The sequence below is a fragment of the Vespa crabro genome, chromosome 6 (assembly GCF_910589235.1).
Source record: "Vespa crabro chromosome 6, iyVesCrab1.2, whole genome shotgun sequence".
NCBI classification, from domain to species: domain Eukaryota; kingdom Metazoa; phylum Arthropoda; class Insecta; order Hymenoptera; family Vespidae; genus Vespa; species Vespa crabro.
Window position 1 is genome coordinate 3,634,738 of NC_060960.1, and position 20,720 is coordinate 3,655,457.

Sequence of the window (20,720 nt, forward strand, 5' to 3'; positions counted from 1 at the left end):
CCAATCATTTATGGAGAAAAAAGAGCTATTAAATAATAGTAATATTTTAATTAACGTCTATATCTATTTAATTAACATTAATATTGTAACGATAGGGAAAAAAATTAATTTCTCCGATTAAGATTTAATGTTTTAATACGAAGGATTAAATTAGAAGAAATAGAGAATGATCGGAATATTAGCAGGTTCCATGCAATGTTTAGGTACTTAACAAGCTTAATCACGATAGATCAGCTTAGATTATCGAAGTAAATGAAATAAATATGTATTATCAAGTAGTTCAAGTTAAACGTCAAATCGAGCAATATTCCAGTTAAAAATTTGAAACAATACTAAGAAGTAAACCATTATTGGAAGAAAAAGAGAATGATCGGAAAGTTAGAAAGTTTTCTAGAAAATATTTATTTACAAAGATTATAATTATTTTTATTGTTTAAATCTTCTATACTTTTTTGTCAGAAAAGTATCAGAATTAATTCATATCTCGAAAGAATATTTAATAAATGTAAGTTATACATCATTTATTCTTAATATAATATAATTGTACAAATATAAATAATATTATAATTTTCACATTTCATAATTTTTGGTTAGATAAAACGATAAAAAAAATTGTATTAAAATAGGCTTGGATTATTTGAAACTACAATATCAAGAACGAATGAATTATTTGAATAAAAAGGAAAAGAACTTTTATTATAGAAAAATTTCTTCTCAATATTTATTTATAAAACTTAATTCGCAATATTTATTTATAAAACTTAACGATTAGATTCAATCATTGTGACACAGTAAATAACTAAATATCATAGAATAATTTAAGTTAAATATCGAATTGAGGAATGTTAAAGAAATTAAAAATGTGATATCATAATATTAAAAATGTACGATATGTCGATAAATATCATTGGTACAGAGAGAAAAACTTTTATGATCGGAAATTTTTTCGTAATATTTATTTGTAAAGCTTAACGGTTAGATTCAATTATGATGGCAAGGAAAATAGATATCGTTGATACTAAGTTAAGTGCACAAATTAAGCGACAGCCGGATGGCACATCGATAAAAGGCATTGATGTCTAAGCGCATTCCGTTAGCATCTTATCGGGTCTGTTGCACTTGGAAGGCGTTCAACCCGGCAACTCGTTCGTCGCACGCGAGAAGCTTCATCGCAAGGAGACGAAGGGAAAACTCTCCGCGTTACGTTGCGTTCATAAATAAAACGGAACTATCATCCTTAGCTTGCTCACCAAGCCAGAAAATCTCGAAACCGCGATATTACGCCGACGCTATGTTGCAATGAGAATTGGTTTCGCTAAGGACGAGGAAAGAAACTTGGACATTTATCACGACTGTACCTGTGTTTTCCATTTTACCGTAAGTGATATCATTAATACGTAGGGTATACGCAAGGTGTGTGTGTGTGTGTGTGTGTGCATGTATGTATGTGTGCGTGTACACGTCTGGACATTATGCTAATAATCTCTTTGGCTTGACCCATTTTAAGTGAAAAGCTCGAGGCAATTAATTAGTAAGTAAAAAAAAAGCAGTAAATTCTCACGTGACTTTCTTATCATCGAACGATATTTTTATTGATAAACAATTTGTTCGTCTATAATAATACGAATCTATTGTATCTATATATTTTATTTAATTCAATCGCTCTCTCTCTCTCTCTCTCTCTCTCTCTCTCTCTCTCTCTCTCTCTCTCTCTCTCTTTCTCTCTAATATTATTAACATCCCTCACAAATTTTCTTTTAATATTCTTAAAAAATATAACAATTAGTAATACTAGTTCGAAATTTAAATATTTATTCGGACTATCAGAAGTAACAATTTTATCATGAAATAGATTAATTCTCTGACGTAATTTATTATAAACACAACAATCAAAGATAGCTTAGATAGCTCAGAATTAGAATCTTTTAAAAAGGAATCTCATGAGAATTTTAAGTATTTTGTAAATGTCCTTGAGGACTACTTGCCCAATTTTATATAGCAGGAAATAGCATGCTACTTATACTTTCCAAAAAACCGAACACGTAGCACCATTTGATTACCATACTTTCGCGACTTTCTTTCGTCGGAAGGTACACCAAGGAAAAAGATAATTGAGTTCCTAAAGAGTCATTTCTAAGTAAACGATAAAAACGTGACTTTTGTATGTTTGAGAATCTGCCGCGAAGATAGCATTTAAAGTATGTCTTTACAATAAAATACAACGATAAATATTATTAAGAAATAAAGTAGTTTGTAGTGTCATTTTTTAAATTATTTTGTAATTCTTTTCTTCTTTCTTCCTTTTTTATTATTTTCATTATTTTCTAATAATTTTCTTTTTATTATTATCATTATTTTCAATTCAATCGTACACGAAGGGATCGAGTTATTGAATGTGCTAATAAATAATATTATTATTACAATAGTCAATTGGAAATAATTTGAATAATTGTTTAAATAATAATGCAAATCTATAGGAAATTATATTTATTAAATTTTTTTTCTTCGCATATTTTTTTGCCTACGTAAGTCTTGAGTGAAACGGAGAAAAAAAAACAAGAAATGGAGAAACGGAGAAAGGAAACGAAAAAAAAAAACAAGAAATAAATCACGAATAATTTTAATGACAACGATGACAGTCAAGTCCAACGACGATTAGACAGAGTTTTGACAGGGCGTCGACCTGGAGGAACCGTTCGAAGGAGTTTGTCCAACGAATACAGGTGTATATGTCTTACCGTAATACGTATCGGTTTAACGTACAACGGCGTAGAAGTACATTTTTTGGAAAGAGAATTAACATCCCTTATTATTTTTATCAGTAGAAATTATTTTCAAGAAAACTTACTTATTTCGTTTGATTGTCTAGCATAATTTTAGGATAATTTAAATTTATTTGATGTAATTTACTTACTTTCTGTGTCAAATGACGTCTTCGTCGTGTTATACGTTTCTCGTGTCGGAATGCACAATGACGTGTTAGAGACATCATTCGATGCAGAAATGAACAATCCATTCATTCAAAGAAAAATAATCTCTTTTCAAGATGATGTAAGTTGTTTTCAGTTTGGCTATTGTAACGAATCAATTCTCTTTTTATATCTAAGAAAATTATAAATCTATTGTGCAATTTATATTATAATTTATATTAGTATAACTATACTATAATTATACTATATAATAGAGAAAGAGAAAGAGTATAATCTTTTAATACATTATATTAGTATATTATTACATATATTATAGATATATTATAGTGTAATACTATATAGAATAATACTAAGAAAGTTATATAAAAGTTATAACACATACACATACACATACAAATAAAAGTTATATTAAGTATACTTAATAAATATCAATCTTCGCATCTAAACTAACAATCGATTCTATAAAAATGCGAGAATCTTAATTAATTTTATAGAAAAAAAAAAAAAAATAAGAAATATATATTACATAGCTTGTAACTTTCAAGTTACATGGCATATAAAGGATCATATAATATTTATATATAAATTTTTCTTTAATTTAATCGTATGTTAATTAATTAAATCAAATAAGCTAAGAAATGATACTATTATAACGTGATCAATTAGAAATAATTCCAATTATCATTTAAATAATAATAAAAATTTTGTTTGTTAATAATTTCATGAAAATATCTTATAAATTGTAATTAAATTTCTAATTTAATCCGAGCTTTTTTTTCAAAGCTTGAGAGAAAATTAAACCGAAAGTTATTTCGTTAAGAGTAACACTCCGTGTAAGTACCACGCCAGTGAGCAACAACGTGCAACATGCAACGTGGACCTCCTCTCGTCCTCCTCTTATCGTCATCCTTTCTTTCTCTCTTTCTTACTGTGTCCTACAAAACTCGAAGCGAATTAACGGCCGAGGCATTTACATCGTCCTCTTTTACTCGCGTGCACGCGCTCTGTAAGTATGTATGCGTGGGTACGTGCCAAGTTTCGCCGTGGAATGCAAAAAGTTCGGTGAGTTGGTAAAACCGGTGATTTAAAAAATACCATCGTCCTTGCCTTTTTTCATCGTCCTTAAAGGATGCTTTAAAACGTTTTTTCTTGTTTTTTTTCTGTTTTTTAATTTTCAGGCAAACTTTCCTTCTTTTTTCGTTCTTCATTTCTAATCATCGTTTGATTCATAAGTGTAAAATCTTAAGGCGAATGAGCGTTTAGAGAAATAGAGAAAGTAAAGGAAAGATTCAAAAATGATGATAAGAAAAGATGAAAAGGATGATGACGCCAAAAAAAAAGAAATGATGAAAATGATGAACACAAAAAAAGAGAGAAAAATAAATTGAGAAAAGAGAAAGAAAATAAAAATAAAATAAAAAGTTAAAAAAAAAAAAAAGAAATGGAAAATGATAGCGACGTAGGTGTGGCATAAGCTATAACGAATCCTGCAGTAGAGTCTAATGAAGAAACGTGAGGAATGGGCACATAGTTCAGTCGATGCTTCCTAACTGTAAACGTACAGAATCCAGTTAATCATACGTAGTATGACGTATACAAATAATTTTTTAAATATCGAATGATGTGCTTGTATAAAAATAATAAGAACGTTCGATGATTAGCTAAAAAGTAAATGAAAAAAAAAAAAGAAAAAGGAAAGTATAAAATATATAAAATTTGAATATCAAGATCAATCTTAATTTATCAATTTTATTAATTTATAACGTAAGTTCGTATAATATATAGTAAATAAAAAAATATAACGTAAGTATATTATATATAGTAAATTTAATGATATATTAATTCGATCATGAATGAATAGATCGAAATGATAAAAATGAAAGAAAAAATGAAAGAATTCGAGTCAATGTGACGTGATCCCGTGTGACTCTTTACTGTCCCAGTTTGTAGATCTAGTCAAGTCATTCCTATGATCGAAAAATCAACTAGCAATACATGTGCGTGCACGTGTGTATGTCCGTGCGTTTGTGTACACACATTCGTGTGCGTTTTTGTGTATTCATTTATTCACCTCGAGTAAAAGTGCGAGAAGTTTAAAGAGTAGGTGACAAAGGGAGTAGAGAAAAATTAAGTGTATAGTTGGGTAAGTGTGCGAAGGATAGTTGAACGATGCCAATGGAGGCCGGCAATCTAACAGGCAGGAAGCTGCCAGGTGTAACGGTACACTCGGACCCTGACTACTTTGTAGCGATGCGGAGCCTTTTCGCATCGTCGATCGTTTCACGTTGTAAATATAGGCAAACGCGTTTCTTACCCCTTACTCTTCCTTCCCTCACCATGGAAAGTTTCTTTTTCATTAGACTTACATGATCCGTTATCGGTACCTGCATTATTCAACGATTAATCGAGAAATTTTAATTCTCTTCTTGCAATCCTTCATTAGTTCGATATTTAAAAATAAGAAAAAAATATATATATATATATATAAAATTATATGATTATATTGATTATATAAAATTATATGATGAGTAAAATTAGGCATACAATGAATTTTGTAGAATTCTTTCTGTTTCATTTAACATCGGAACTAAATACTTTTTTTTTTTTTAAACGTGTCCGTCAATTTAATAGATATTTGACAAATAAATGATTATTTCTTCTTTTTCTTTTTTTTTTTTGTTATCTTCAGTTCATTCAATTTTATAATGATAAGTAGACAAGAACAGTTATCAATTGACATTTTTTAATACGTCAAAGTCACGGATTTTAAAAATTCTTCGTCTACAATTACCGAGATCGTGATTATTAGAGTAATTTTAACTGTGAGATGTTTTTGTTTACCTGTTATTGTAAAATTAAAAAAACTAAAAATAATAAAGAGTAAAGTTTAAAAATTTTCTTTTTTTTTCAAGTACTCGTGAAATTAACAAAAAATATGTGGTCAAAGTAGCTCGGCATAGTTTTAGTATTATCAATTATCATCTTAAATGTACTGTAAATTCATTTCAATTCATTGTAAAAGAAAAGATTCGAAATCCATAATTTTTACGGGTTTAATAGTTCTAATGTTAATTATACAGGATAAGGAATCTAAATGAGACTACCTGCTTATTTTGTATTATTCATTAATAAACGAAATATGTTCTTAACGAGAACTGATTTCAAAAAAAGATTTTTTACTACTATAATTACTATTACTATAATATTTCCAAAAATTATAATATTTTCATTAAGAAATATTATTGTGCATCTATAAACATTCACATGTTCTTATTGAAATGTTCCACCCTGTATATAATTTTTTATCATCATCTGAATTTTCCTTAATCATGTATTATTTACGATTTATTTAACAATTTCAACTTTTTTCTAATATCTAAAACTTTGGCTATGTCAATTTTAATAAATTCATGAATCTATTTTGAATTTATGGAACACGTCATTTTGATGAATTTCAGATTCTTTGTTTAAATTTATTTTTTACGATTTTATGTTGACTTTGATTGATATAACGATTTGAACCAATGTTATAACGACAATTTTAATGTACTCTTCAACATGAAATATCTTATATCATAAATTTATAATTTTTCATTAAGAATTAAAAAAATATTCTTTAATTTCTTTGTTTTTGGAATTTTAGTACAGTAACATTAAAAATCAATATCTTTGATAACATCTAACGTTTAATAATGCAAATATAATTTTGTTCATCTAATTCAACTAAGCAATAATTTTATTAAGATTACTTTTAATTTCAATTAAAGCAATTAAATACAAATAAAAAAAAAAAATAAAAAAAATCGTATTTAAATATAAAATTAATCTCAATTTAAAATTCTCGTTCAATATTTTCATATTTAATACCCGTTAAATAGTAACTAACTACTTCGCATTATATACTTAACATTGAATAAATAAACTAAATTAAAGAGATTTTTTTGAAAGATCATCAAAATTCTTTTTTTAAAGGGTGTACCCTTATCGAGCAATTAATTAAAATCTATAGACGATAATAATCAATTTTAACTTCATAATTTTTTTCTCTGTTCATCAATCTTTATGAAATTTCATTCAATCCATTTCATATTTTCCTTATATACGTGAATAAAACGCCATCCCGCGAATTGCAAACGTCATTTTCGTGTGAACAAGGATGATTCACGAGGTATTAGTAGTTCAGTCTATAAGACAGGATAGAATGGGCATATATAGTTGCGGATAGAACATCGAAGATACACCTTAGAGGCACGCGCTGATGTAATGTGGGTAATGCATAATGAGGACTTTGCACATTCCTCGCACCATCGACTCGTTCTCGTCGAGTTGGAGAAGGAAAGATTTCTCTCTGGCTTCATGACTTAGCCCGCAAGCCTTTCCCCTTCTGCCTTTTCCAGATTGGCCACATTGCGTTCTTTCTAGGTAAGCACGTGCTTAACTATGTAAGTACGTATAACTACACGCTCTTGTGAACGCGAAAAAGAATAATACGTTAGCGCGATAACAAAAATCTAAAAAAATTATTATTTCGATATATGTATTATTTACATATCATTTTTTTTTTTCTATAGTTCATATAATTTTTTTCTTACTATCATCGTTAAATTTTGTTCATTAGTTATCTGTAGGAATACTTTTTATATTGTTATTACTTATGTTAGATTCGACGATAAAATATTATCGTGAATTTTATATAGTTTATTTTCTTTTTTTTTTTGGTTATTTAATAGATCACTAGATTTGTAAGAATTTTCTCATTTCACGTTACTGTTAGTTCTAATAGTAGTGATAGAACCGAAGCTACGTAGAGAGATCGAATAGAATAAATGAAAAAGAGGGGAGAGAAGGAAAAAGAGACAGAGAGAGAGAGAGAGAGAGGGAAATAGATGGAGAGAGAGAACGTGAGAAGAGAATAGGTATTTATAAGCGGTGAAGCGAGCAGCGGGATAAACGTGGATCAACGGTACTTCTTGGAAGAAAATTATACGTAGACAGTGCCGATTACACGATCGACGGTGCCTTGCACAATTAACAGGGACCAGCATATTATTGGGTATGCCTTGAAATTAATTAAATAATCGCTATAACGTCTGGCGTAGTTATTCTATTAGAAGCAGGAAATCTAATTAGACATTATTTTTCAAAATTGTATTTATTAAGAAATTTAATAAATATTTATCATTTACAAAACAGTTATTGATATTTATCACGCAATAAATAATTGTATAGAGATTATTATATTAAATAGTATCTATTAATCTAAATTGTACTAGAGTTATTTATTTTGAATTACAAACAACAAATGCACGATAACAGGGTATCCATGGCTTTACCAATTTTACCATTGGTCTATTATTTCTCATTGTTAACCATGTTTTGTAATTTATTCTAACTATATAAAAATCATCGAAAACTGGAATCATTGGTACGGTATCATTTTGTATGTTTGATAATATACCAGAAACATAACCCAATGATTTACAGATCTCGGATGCGTCATCGTTTGTGTTTATTGGATTTGGGAAACATGCCGAATGCCAAATACCAAAACTTCTCTGTATTACTTCTCCGATATTAGTTCTATAAAATAATATTTCTTTTAATTAAAAGTTTACGATGAATAAATTAATTCTATTTAAAGATTAATACTGATGAATAAGTGGGATATCGAATGATAATCGAAAATTTCATCGTTAAATTAAATACTCACTTATCCTTATGAAATTCTTGTATTTTTTTACATTCTGCTTCATCCTCACCACCTGGACAATCATTTTCTTCGTCGCATACGAATTCTTGTGGGATACATATTTCAGTGCCATTGGTTCTGTGAATACAATATTATCATTAAATTATATTCTTAAATATCTTCTTTATAATCTTTTAATATTTAATTCATTTAAATAAATCAAATTAAAAACAAATATATAATTAAATAAGAGAATTGATTATATAAATATTATTAATGTAATTATTTAAATAATTTAATTTTCTAGTAAATGAGATATAATTTAATAATACAATTGTATGAATAGATTTAATTTACCCGGCACATCTGAAACTGTCATCCTTGCAGGGACATATCATTGACGATTCGTCCGATTTATCCAAACAATTTCGTTTACCATCACAAATACGTTCCGGCGTAGTCAATCTCAAGTAATTCGCGCAACTACAATTTGTCATTTCGTCGCTTCTATCACTGCAATCGAACTTTCCATCACAAAATAGACTTTTCGATATGCACTCGCCATTTCCACAACGTAACTCGAATTGAGAACATTCTATTCGATATAAATAAGAGAAGATATTAATCAAATTTAAATCATCATTTTATAAACTGTACGATAGATCTATAGAATATTATGATCGCATACTAATACCGTATATGTTGTTATTCTGACGGAGTTCCTTTAATTTTAAACAATTTTTTATGTTCTCATCGAAACCATCCCGGCAGTCTTTCACTCCATCACAAATTCGAGGACAAGGAATACATTGGCCAATTTTACAACGAACACCGTCGCATTTAGGTTCTTTGTATGGCTTAATTTTATCCTCTGAAAACATAACAACTGTATGAGAAAAGTGTATAATAATTATTTTATATTAAACAAAAATCATAAAATTTTCTTACCCATTGCTTGAGTAAGATATGCATTTAGATAATCAATGCTCGTTAAGGCTTGCACTCGTTGAAAACTACAAGGTGGATTTTTTTTGTGAAACACTGCCGACGGATACCAGCCTTTAACTCCGTGACAAAATATGATTCCATTCCAATCATTTGACGTGTTATTTGTCTGATTAATATATGCAAACATTTGATTAATTTAAGAAAAATAATTGAACAAGGTTTATATATATACATATATATATATATATATATTTCTTTATATATATATATATATATATATATATATTTCTATATATATATATATATATATATTTTATATTATATTATTATATATATATATATATATATATATATATATTTCTTTTTTTAAAGATGAAACTTACCGTACAAAAATCGTTCCTAGCATTCACGAAACAACGATGACACTTTTGACAGTTTTTCAAAACTGGTTTTAAAAGCACCGTATGAATTATCAATTCGTTGTCTGTACCAACTGCTATGCAACTGTCCTTAGTATTTGGTGGGTAAATTCTAAAGAACATAATATGACTTATGAATGTATAACATTATTTGTTATTTAATATTAATATTTTATACGAACTTTTTCTCAAGGAACAGTGCTTGCACATGACGCGTCATATTGACTGATGTCTTCAAATGAATAAGTGATGCTCCTGTATCGTTTAAAATTTTGATATCGTCTACAATTGACACTTGCTGATGAGGCCCATCCGCGTAAAGGAACGACGGAGAATAACCCAACAATACAGTTATATAGTTTTCTGATAATCTACAATATTATCATTCTTATTTATATAAATTCAGTTTAGAACAACTAATACTTATTGTATATTAAAAAAAAAAAATATCTGATTGATCTTAAAAAATAAACATACTTGATATTTTTGGTACATGTCGAACTAGATAACAGCCAATTTGGTTCTAATAGAATTGCTGAACAACGATAGAGACCATCGACAAAGACTGCAGCTAACCACGGCCAGATATAAGTACGACTTCCGGTTTTCGGATCGACAAGCAAGTGTACGTTCGCACTGCTGCTTGGAACCGGTCTGCAATGAATGTAAAGACCTAGACATGTAGACAGTTCCTCGCTAGGAGCGACATACGTCGGCATAGACTGGTAATAAGTCGTGTTTGTTCCGTTTATATCTTTCAATTCTAGATCCATGTTCAATACTGGTACCTCTTCAACCTTATCAGCGTTTCTATGAAAAATAGTTTTGTTAAATGTCGTCGATTACAAATTTTATTCATTCGTTATTTCATTTCTACTTACTCGAATCCAAAATATTCGCACATATTATTAGCGATAATTACAGTTGATGATTGATTAAGAATTTTTACAGAATGATGACAAGTTGGATGCCATTTTTCATTTTGATTTCTGGTGAGGACACCCTCGATATTTAAAATTGGACGTCCGTCAATGTCCACATTCACATACTTGCCATTACTTAAGATGACTAAGAAAAGCAATAAAAATGTTATGATCATCGAGAAATCATCAAGTTTTAGTTTAATAACTGAAACTTACAACAATCCAATTCGTCCTCTTTCAATGGACAATCGAATTTCGCATCGCATTTCTTTGACAAAGGTATACACGTTTTACTTCTATTGCAAAGAAACTGATCATCCGAACATATCTCTGAAAGATCAATTTTTTTCTGTAAATATAGAGCATATACGAAGGTAAATGAAAGAAATTGAAAGGAATTTTACTGCAATTATTTTCATCGGTTTTATCTTCACAATCCATGTATCCGTCACATATTGCTTTTGGTCGATATTGAGATAAAGTATCTTTGCATGTACAATTAAGTTCATCTGTTCCATCCTCGCAATCGATAATTCTGTCACATCGTTTACTTATATGTATGCTTTGAATTAATCTGTAAATTAAATTTTCTACTGTTCATTGATTTTCTAAATTTATTTCTGTAAATATAGAATATTGCGCCTGAAAATATAAAACACTTTCTACTTTGTCGATAATGTTGTTTACGAATGCCATCTATCAGTGAGAAACTTTTTTTAGTCCCTAAGAGAAGGCAACACCTATATACACGTTTGTGAATTATAGCGATTGTATTAAGGTGCTTAAAATAAGTCTCTTGAACTTGCAAACAACATTATCGATCATGTACGTAATGTTGTCTATTTACAGGGAGAACATTTATATCAATTACAAGCAATTGATCGATACATATTACAGATTAATTTCTTAAACCCAGTAATAATAAAATTAATTGCAATGCACCGAATAATTTCGTCACTTTTTACAAATGATAAGAAAACATAAATTATTTTTATCATTGTAACTTTATATAAATTTATTTCATACTTACAGTTTGCATGTAAATACATAAGAAACAGAATTCTCTGCGATCGCTGAGACAGAAGTTGATTCTATATATTTTATAGTTGACGATGAAATATTAGAAATATCAGTATATGCACTGGTTTCCGACGATGACCATGAAATATTTTCTGTAATGATAGGCGTTTCTGTAAACAAAAAATTCATAAAATTCGTTAAACGACATCAATTTTATTTTTATAAATGTATATCTAGCCTGATCAAATAAAACCATTTCATTAAATTATACAAAATATTGTCTCTCAATGGGAACACTTTTATATCTTGTATTATTGATTAAAAGTCGAGAAAAAAATGAAACGATGTTTAAAGATAAGTTTTAACATCTTCTTAAAAATTATAATTTTTCACTTCTATATTAAATATAATATCATTTTTACCTGTATTTGAACTGTCAATCGTGGATTCATTCATATTGGATAATTCAGTAACTACTTTGTAATCATCATTATACGTAATATACTTATTATGAGTTTTGTTTTCGGATTCTTTGAATAATTGAAAATCAGTAAAAACATTACAATTTTCTTCATCTTCGCCATACAAACAATGTACCGTTCGATCACAGCGTTGATTACTTGGTAAACACTTTCCATCGTGACAATTAAAACCTGGACATTTTTTTAGAGGATAACCTTTCCTACGAAGTGTCGATCGTCCTTCTACGTAATGAAATCAATCGAGTTAATAATAATACATTTATATATAGTAATATAAAAAAATTTACCAGAAATTTGTTTGATCCAATTGACGAAATAGCTAACTTTTGTATAAATGCCAGGTTTTCCTGGACGTCCACAACCTTCACCATGACTAACTATACCAGCTACGTAATAAGACAAGTCCACGGATGGATTCCTAAAAAATAATAAAAATGTATAATCCGATCATTTCATTTTTTTATATATTTTTCATGCTATATATTATGAATAATATATTGTACATGCACAATAAAGGGCCACCACTATCTCCTTGACAAGCATCTCGACCACCTTCCGGATATCCAGCACAAATCTCAGATTTATTGTCATATTCAAAATCGATACATTCTGACAAAATAGGTACTGCAACTTCTCTCAATTGATCAGCTACATAATATTAAAATTGATTTATAATATTGCGAAACTTAATATCCATTGATATAAGTAATTTTAATGATTGAAAGAGAGAGAAAGAGAGAGAGAGAGAGAGAGAGAGAGAGAGAGAGAGAGAGAAAGGGAGAGAGAGAGAGAGAGTGTTTTACTATCAGGGCCTCGTTCCATCCATGCACCCCAACCCATGACCACACACATTGTATGAGCGGATGGTACTTGTTCCCAGATCGAACCAGGTATATTCTCATTTGGAAAACATGCAGGACGAACCCATCGATTAAAATGGAGTGGGGCATCCAACATTATCATTCCAATATCATTTCTCATCGTATTAGGATCATAGTTCGGATGTACTACAATACTTTTTGCAATTCTATTTTGTGTCATAGGTGAAAATGATAAACGTCGTAATATGCCAGCTTGTACTTCGTAATAGTGATTAGTTCTAAATAAAGGATTTCAAAATTTACAGATTAATCTTAATGAGATTTTAATTATACCACGATGAGAAATATATTTGAAAAAATCTTACTGAACGAGACAATGAGCAGCAGTGATTATCCAATATTCGTTTAAAATAACACCGCCACAATGAAAATTGCCGTCCTTGTACATAGCAATTAAAAAGGGCCATGCTTCTGGTTCACTAGCACGACCTCCAACAATTCCTAAGATCGTATCAAATTCTTCGTTAAGCTTTGTAACCACTTTTTCTCCGTTCGATTCTGTCGAATTTCTTGATAATTTAGCTTGACCGATCTTAAAATTATTTCTCATTTTATTTTCTTCAGAAAGATAAGAATTATATTCTTGAGACTGATGTGTTGCACCGCAAGGATAAGGTGGACATTTAACATACACTGTGTTCGTGCAAGAATCGATTATTTCCACTTTGCCATTTGTTATTATTAAAAAGGATCCCTCATAATCGTTCCAAGATACTGTACGGATTTCAATTTTTGATTTATCACTGTAATCAATCAAAAAAAGATAAATACATATATGTATATGTCCTTTGACGAATGACAAATAATTTTATCTTTTCTTTTTTTTTTCTTTTTGAATTTACAGAAACATACATTTTTTTCAATCTTAGTTCATTCTTACAGGCTTCTTCAGCCAAAGTCATTTCTTTCGAGCAAACTGGATACCATTTGCCTTTGTAATTTTTGTGTAGATAACCCTCGGTATAGCCGACCACGTTAATCTGAAATAATGATCAATTAATCTCGCAAAATTTATTGTATGTATATCATTTAGAAAAATAAAATCATTTTTATTAAAAAATATACATCTGTATTTTTGATATGTGTTTGTAATAGTAGACTACAATCCTCTTCGTCTTTTCCATTTAGACACTCTGGAGATCCATCACAACGTTTAGAAAGAGATACACATCTACGATATATCTCTCCATATTTAGAATTGTAACAGCTAAATGAATCTTTTGGACAATCTAAAAAAAAATTTTAACACATTTTTTGTATTAAAAAAAACAAAAAAAAAAAAAATCAATGAGACTCGTACTCCTAATCGAAAAATTTCATTTTCAAAAATAAATACCATAACATTCCATTTCGTCTTCGCCGTTAGGACAATCGACATATCCATCACATAATCGATTTTTCGCTATTCTGTCTTTACAACTACAATTCTTTTCGTCGCTACCGTCGAAACAGTCAACGTAACCGTCGCATAATCTTAATTTCGAGATACATTGATTGTTTTGAACGCATAGAAATGTGTTTACTGGACAACGTAAAGATTCATAATTTTCTGCAAGATAAACAAATATTAATAAAATATATTGTATTGATATATTGAATTGATTTTGAAATACAATCAATATATCAAGTTTATCATTGTTACCTATATTCTTTTCTGTATGCCTAAAGTCTGGAACTCCTGGAATGTTTGAGGGATGAAACGGCGGTGCTGGCAAGTATGTGCAATAAAATTGTAATGATCTACCAGGTCCAACCGGAGGAACTTTTTGATTTGGCATAGATAACCAAGGAACAATGTTCTCAGAAGGAGATAGTAATTGCATATTTTGAGCTTGAATTTGTAAGAAATTTGGTGGAGATGGATTTGACAATTGCGAATTCCCGGAATATGGTATAGATTGTTGAGGAATTTGGGGATAAGAACTAGACGGATAGGATGTTGGGAAGATAGGCGAATTTAGATCACTGGACTGGGGAAATTGAGATATACCATAAAAACACGTGGGATATGGCATCCAAGTATACGGTGGTTTTAAATCTACTTGACTCGCTTGTTGCATAACTTCAGCAGTGGGTAAAATTATTTGAGAACTTGACGATGATAATTTAAATCCATAATCTATCGATTTCTCGTTAACTGTATCCGATGATTCGTTAGCAACTGTCTCTAATATATTATCGACTATTTGACGCGTATTATCCCTTTTAGCCTGACCAATCGATGACGTTGTTATAGGATCTGGCATCAAATTCATAGTTTCAGTATCATCAGTTTCCCTTTTTTCATCTATACCCGTTGAATCTAAATTATGATATTCATCAATCATATCGTGTTTACCGTCTAACAAATTGATAACGATTTGAATATTCTTATCTTCATTTTGAAATGACATATCGTTATCTTCGTTGCTTATTGGATCAAACTCGTAACTTTCGGTTATCATACTTTTACACTCTAAACATCTTATTATCTCCAGAAATTTCGAATTTTTATTTTCTGGATTGTTTAGAACGATGTCTATATCTTCCAACAAAGTCGATAAAGAATGTTTATTGTTCGTGAGTATTTTAAGAAATCTGTTTATCGATTCGCAGTTATTCGCTGTTTCTTGACAATTTTCAAACGATATGTTTGATTCGCGTTTAAAACGCTTTTTATTCTGATCTTCAGGAAGAAAGGAATATATCATTTTCAATGTGTCTTCGTTAATATCAATATCGGAAGTTTGATTTTTATCAATTTCTTTTTGAGTAAACTCAATCGGTGTTTCCGTTTTATCGATATAATCATGCTCGATATGGATCTCATGATAAATAGGATCTCCTGTAATATCAGTATATTCTTAAATTTATTACAAATGCTTCGATGGATTCAAATATCGTGAAAAATATTTTTTTTTTTTTACCTATTTCTAAAGACACGACGTAAATTATTGAGACGAAAAGACACATCATTAGAATCATAAAAAGAAATACAGCCGTGAAGAAAGTTTTCGAACGTTTTAACGTATTCAAACATATGAACGGAATGTAAATATGTCGGTTCGAGTCATCTAATGTTTAAAAAATAAAATAGATTATCAAATGAAAATAATTCATATATTTCTCTTATAAAAATTCAACTTACCTTTTAATACGGTTGTTACTAGACTCTCACAACAATATGACCGATCGATCAGAATATTTTGTAATTTTTTAGACAGATCTTGTTGTTTATCACTTTCATCCATTTTTATTAAAAAGATCACTATTGAATAATACGTCAAAGTAAACTTATGATGTTAAGGATAGAACAATTGTTTAATTATTGATTTTTTATTTCAATGTTAACTGTTTGTTATAAAAACGATTTGAAAAGTAATACGATATCGTTGTGTCAACTGTAATCCTTCAGCTCGATGGTTTCAAAACAGAATAAAAAAGTAATACACGAAGCAATCTATTTGAAACTTATATCGAATGCGTCAGCGACAAGTCTTTCGAATATTTCGACATTCGATTGCGTATAAAGGACCGATTCGAATTGTACGCATTGTTCTTACGATTTTTCTTGCAAAACTTGCAGAAAATAAGTGGGTAGAAATTTTTCCATTATATGTAAGTCTATCGAACGCATGAAAATTTTGAAAAATATGGAATATTTCGGTAAATTTGTAAAATATTTTTATTATTTATTTTTTCAATCAATTATTCCGTATAATATACTATACAAATTAAAAGGTTACGTACATCTCTCTCTCTCTCTCTCTTTTTCTAAAAAGCATTCAAAATTTTTAATGATTGTAACTTTATCAATTTTTGAAATATTCTAACAAAATTAGCAGAGAATAATCTTAAAGAATAATACTATCCAATAAAAATATTTTTCAATTATTTATTTAATCAGTAAAAGTACTTTCAATTGAAATCTTTCATTTCACAACAATTAGCGTTGAAATGTGATAGCCATGTCATTCTTTCGATTTCCTTTGGAATGTGCAGACTAGTCAATTACTCACTTCGTGACATAGTTTTCATTAATGAAATGCATTTGCAAGTTTAACAATGTAAATGCAGACAAAGGAAAAGGAAAGAAGCAGGAAGGGAGAATCTTATTAAATCTATTTAAACATGAAACTATTGTTAAAATTTTATATGGAATTTTAAATGTAGATCTGTGTGATCATGCTAAATTTATTGAAAAAAAAACATCATGTAAAAGTAATAATCTTATAGAGATCTATCTAAGAAAAAATCTATCATTTCAATGTTATACGTTAATGAAATAATGTAATATATATTATTCCCCGATTTTATTTATTTATTACATATTGTGCCTAAAAGTAGGCAACCCTTCTTACTCTGACGCTAATGTCGTTTTCTTGTATCATCTGTTAATAAAAAACTTTTTATTATTAACTGATAGTAGATAATACATTTATAGATCCTTATATGAAAAGAACCAGCTATTATAAGGCTCGAAAAAATTTCTTGTTAATAGATGGCGCTTGACAACAACATTATCGACAGAGTATGAAGAGTTGCCTTATTTTAGGCGTGATATTTAATGTTCTCATAAATAATTAGGAAAACATTGATATAAATGTTATATATAATTATCAACAATTTTAAATTAAATAATAAATAAATTAATTATATTGAATCACATATTTTTTTAACTCTCGCAAAACTTACAAAAACGTTGCATTATATAATCCTTATTTGCATACAAAATAGTTTTTGAATAAGAGAGAGATTCAATAGCTGGCCAAGTCATATATTACATATATACAGTTTATTAATCATAGTGGAATAATCAATTGTATTTTATTATTTCCATGATGGACATAAAAGAATTCGTTAGTAGGATGAACGCGAATGTAGGATAACCATCGCTGTCTACAATGAATCATATTTGAACTGAAGGTTAGACATACTTTAAAGAAATACGATTTACATTAATTATTATATGCAGTATAATTTAATGATTTATCGACACATTTTCAAATCCTTTTAATAAATTTTTTTCTAACCAATTTTTGCTAATGCAATTGTTAGTAATAATAATGTAAAAAAAAAAACACATCCCGACTTTTCATTCGTTCGATTCTTTTTTATTTTTAGAATAATTTCTACGATAAATTTTACATTTAGAATAATCTGATATAACATTTTCTTTTACCAATTTATTATACATTCATCGAGCATTCATTGTTTTATAATGATCTATGCTAACAATAAGTACAGACATAATTCTTGATCAATCTTGATGAACAAAGTCACAATATTTTTTTTTTCTAATTATATATGTTTGTTCTAAATTAATTATATTATTTGTTTATTCCAAATTAATTAATTGATATTGTTTGATCGATAAATAACAACAAGGAAACTTCTCAAGTAATATCCAATAGCATTGTTTGTTTTCATTTCTATAGAATTTGATCGATCTATAAGCACAACAAACAGATTAATAAAATCATTTATGCCACTGCATAAAAATTTATTAAAAAAATAAAGCATTGAAAAATAAACGTGTAATATTAAATATGTGTCGAATAAGTGAAGGGGAATCAGTATGACGATTCGAGCATGACGATTCGAATTGAGAAAAAGAGAGAAAAAGAAAAGGGAGAAAAGGTGATAGAATAGTCTGATCGTATTTAGCGGCGAATATCGATTATGCAATGTAGATTCTTTTACTTTCTCTCAGTATGTCTGAAGAATAACTTCTGTTGGCACGAACGTTGTTATAGGCTCGCTAATGTACGTTCAAACGTGCTACGTTAAAGAATAAATCATTAAATTTTCTACACAGAAATCCGCGTTACCAAAATATCTTGTAAATTATTATTTGAAGATATTCTTTATTTCTTATCTTCCGAAACTTTCGTGAAGGTATTTCAACGATAAATTTGATTTCGTTTCAAGGTGCTATCAAATTACTCGTGTATAAAAAAAGATGGTGAAAATTGGCCAATGACGTAAAACGAATTCATAAAACTTTGTGACAACAAGTGTTTCATATCATAAAAAAATAATACAAATGTTTTGTTAAATATAACGAATATTTCAACAATAAAAATAGAATAGATATACTTTGTTTCAATGTGTCGAGACAATGATTTACAATAATTTATGTGATTTTTAATTCAATATGATCTGATATTAAAATAAAAGAAACGTGAAAATTAATAAATAATTCGTACAATCGTTATGATAACGTAATTAAATTTTCATAGGTAAGTGTATTATGAAAACAATAAAAAATTTAATTTCATCATTTTGAAATATAGATGTATATATATTTTCGTATATTTTAAAATAATGTACAATAATTTCTGATAAAGATACTGAAACTCTATTCATGAAATACTCACGTGTACATAAATGCGAAGTTGCAAATAATCGCAATGGAAAATCTCTAAAATTGTTGACAGTCGCAAATGCAACGTGTATGTTATTTTTTGTTGTATGATGTAATGAATAGTTTATATCATACATTTCAGTAATGATAGTTTAAAAAGGTCGAGAAGAAATAAATATATACATATGCAATATCGGAACGCAATCATTGCAAAAAAACATATAATTTCTTCAAAAATAGATTTAGAAGATATAATAAATGCTCTGATTATTCTTTATTCTCAATGTTCATATATTTGTATATATATATATATATATATATATATATATATATTTCTTGAATAATATACATAAATTTAAAAAAAAACGTATAAATTATTTTCTACATTTATTTAGTGTTATATGATTTAATTTTATTTAACTTAATGAAAAATAAAACCTTCCTAATCTTTTTTCGTAACATTCACTGCATTAAAAATTTCAATTATTTCATTCGACAAAAAATAGAATATTTTAAGGTAAATAAAAATGTTAACTTTCTTTTCAGTAATTCTAAGTGCATGTTCATGTATTCTATTGACAGAGTTCTTTGTTTATGTATAATATTTGTATATCTTTTCTTTTTTTTTATATATGTTATCAATTTACGATACAGAGCAATATCAAAAAGTGATTAATATGTATTATCAATTAATAAAAAATTATAATTAAATATAATACACACTATACATTTTCAATCAATACATATCATATAATGTTTATTTATTATTTTTTTTATATTTTTTTTTTCTTTAATCGATATTATTATAATATATAAGTGTTCCGACTTTATCAAATGTAAATTAATGTAATGAGAAACGTTAATGTTCTCGATTCCAAATATAATATATTTACGTTCAAGAATTACGTGTCAGAAACGTATGTGTATTTTCACCATTCGAATCGTAAACATGTGTAACATTACAAATAAGTTATAGAATAAATCCTCTGAGAATAGAGCCTGTAGTATATAATATCGATAACAATGATTTCGATTCTCGAATTGTAATAATCGGAATATTCCCTTTAAATCCAATGATGTCT

General features: G+C 28.4%; 1 protein-coding gene across 2 annotated transcripts; it reads right to left on the minus strand.

Moving 5' to 3' along the window:
- Positions 1-8,190: 8,190 nt before the first annotated feature.
- Positions 8,191-16,684, minus strand: LOC124425040 (serine protease nudel). Of its 2 annotated transcripts, none has more exons than XM_046964807.1 (23): positions 16,420-16,684; positions 16,199-16,345; positions 14,935-16,116; positions 14,629-14,841; positions 14,358-14,521; positions 14,145-14,272; positions 13,598-14,035; positions 13,215-13,510; positions 12,915-13,059; positions 12,699-12,829; positions 12,352-12,633; positions 11,940-12,099; positions 11,314-11,483; positions 11,126-11,239; positions 10,868-11,054; positions 10,464-10,796; positions 10,169-10,357; positions 9,951-10,098; positions 9,568-9,733; positions 9,314-9,490; positions 8,977-9,214; positions 8,641-8,757; positions 8,191-8,510 (listed from the first exon to the last, which is right to left on the minus strand). In XM_046964807.1, the coding sequence occupies exons 1-23, from the start codon at positions 16,520-16,522 to the stop codon at positions 8,210-8,212; spliced, it is 5,529 nt and encodes a 1,842-aa protein (XP_046820763.1). In that variant the 5' UTR covers positions 16,523-16,684; the 3' UTR covers positions 8,191-8,209. The 2 variants fall into 2 exon arrangements, with proteins under 2 accessions (XP_046820763.1, XP_046820762.1); XM_046964806.1 differs by having other exon boundaries at positions 9,308-9,490.
- Positions 16,685-20,720: the final 4,036 nt, after the last annotated feature.

Bases quoted from the DNA above. Each gene is read 5' to 3' on its own strand.
- LOC124425040 (XM_046964806.1), bottom strand. From the start codon at position 16,522: ATGGATGAAAGTGATAAACAACAAGATCTGTCTAAAAAATTACAAAAT. The intron at 12,634-12,698 runs GTAAATTTTTTT...TTCATTACGTAG, and splicing joins TTGGATCAAACAAATTTCTG to AAGGACGATCGACACTTCGT. The intron at 9,734-9,950 runs GTAAGTTTCATC...TATATTAATCAG, and splicing joins CTAGGAACGATTTTTGTACG to ACAAATAACACGTCAAATGA.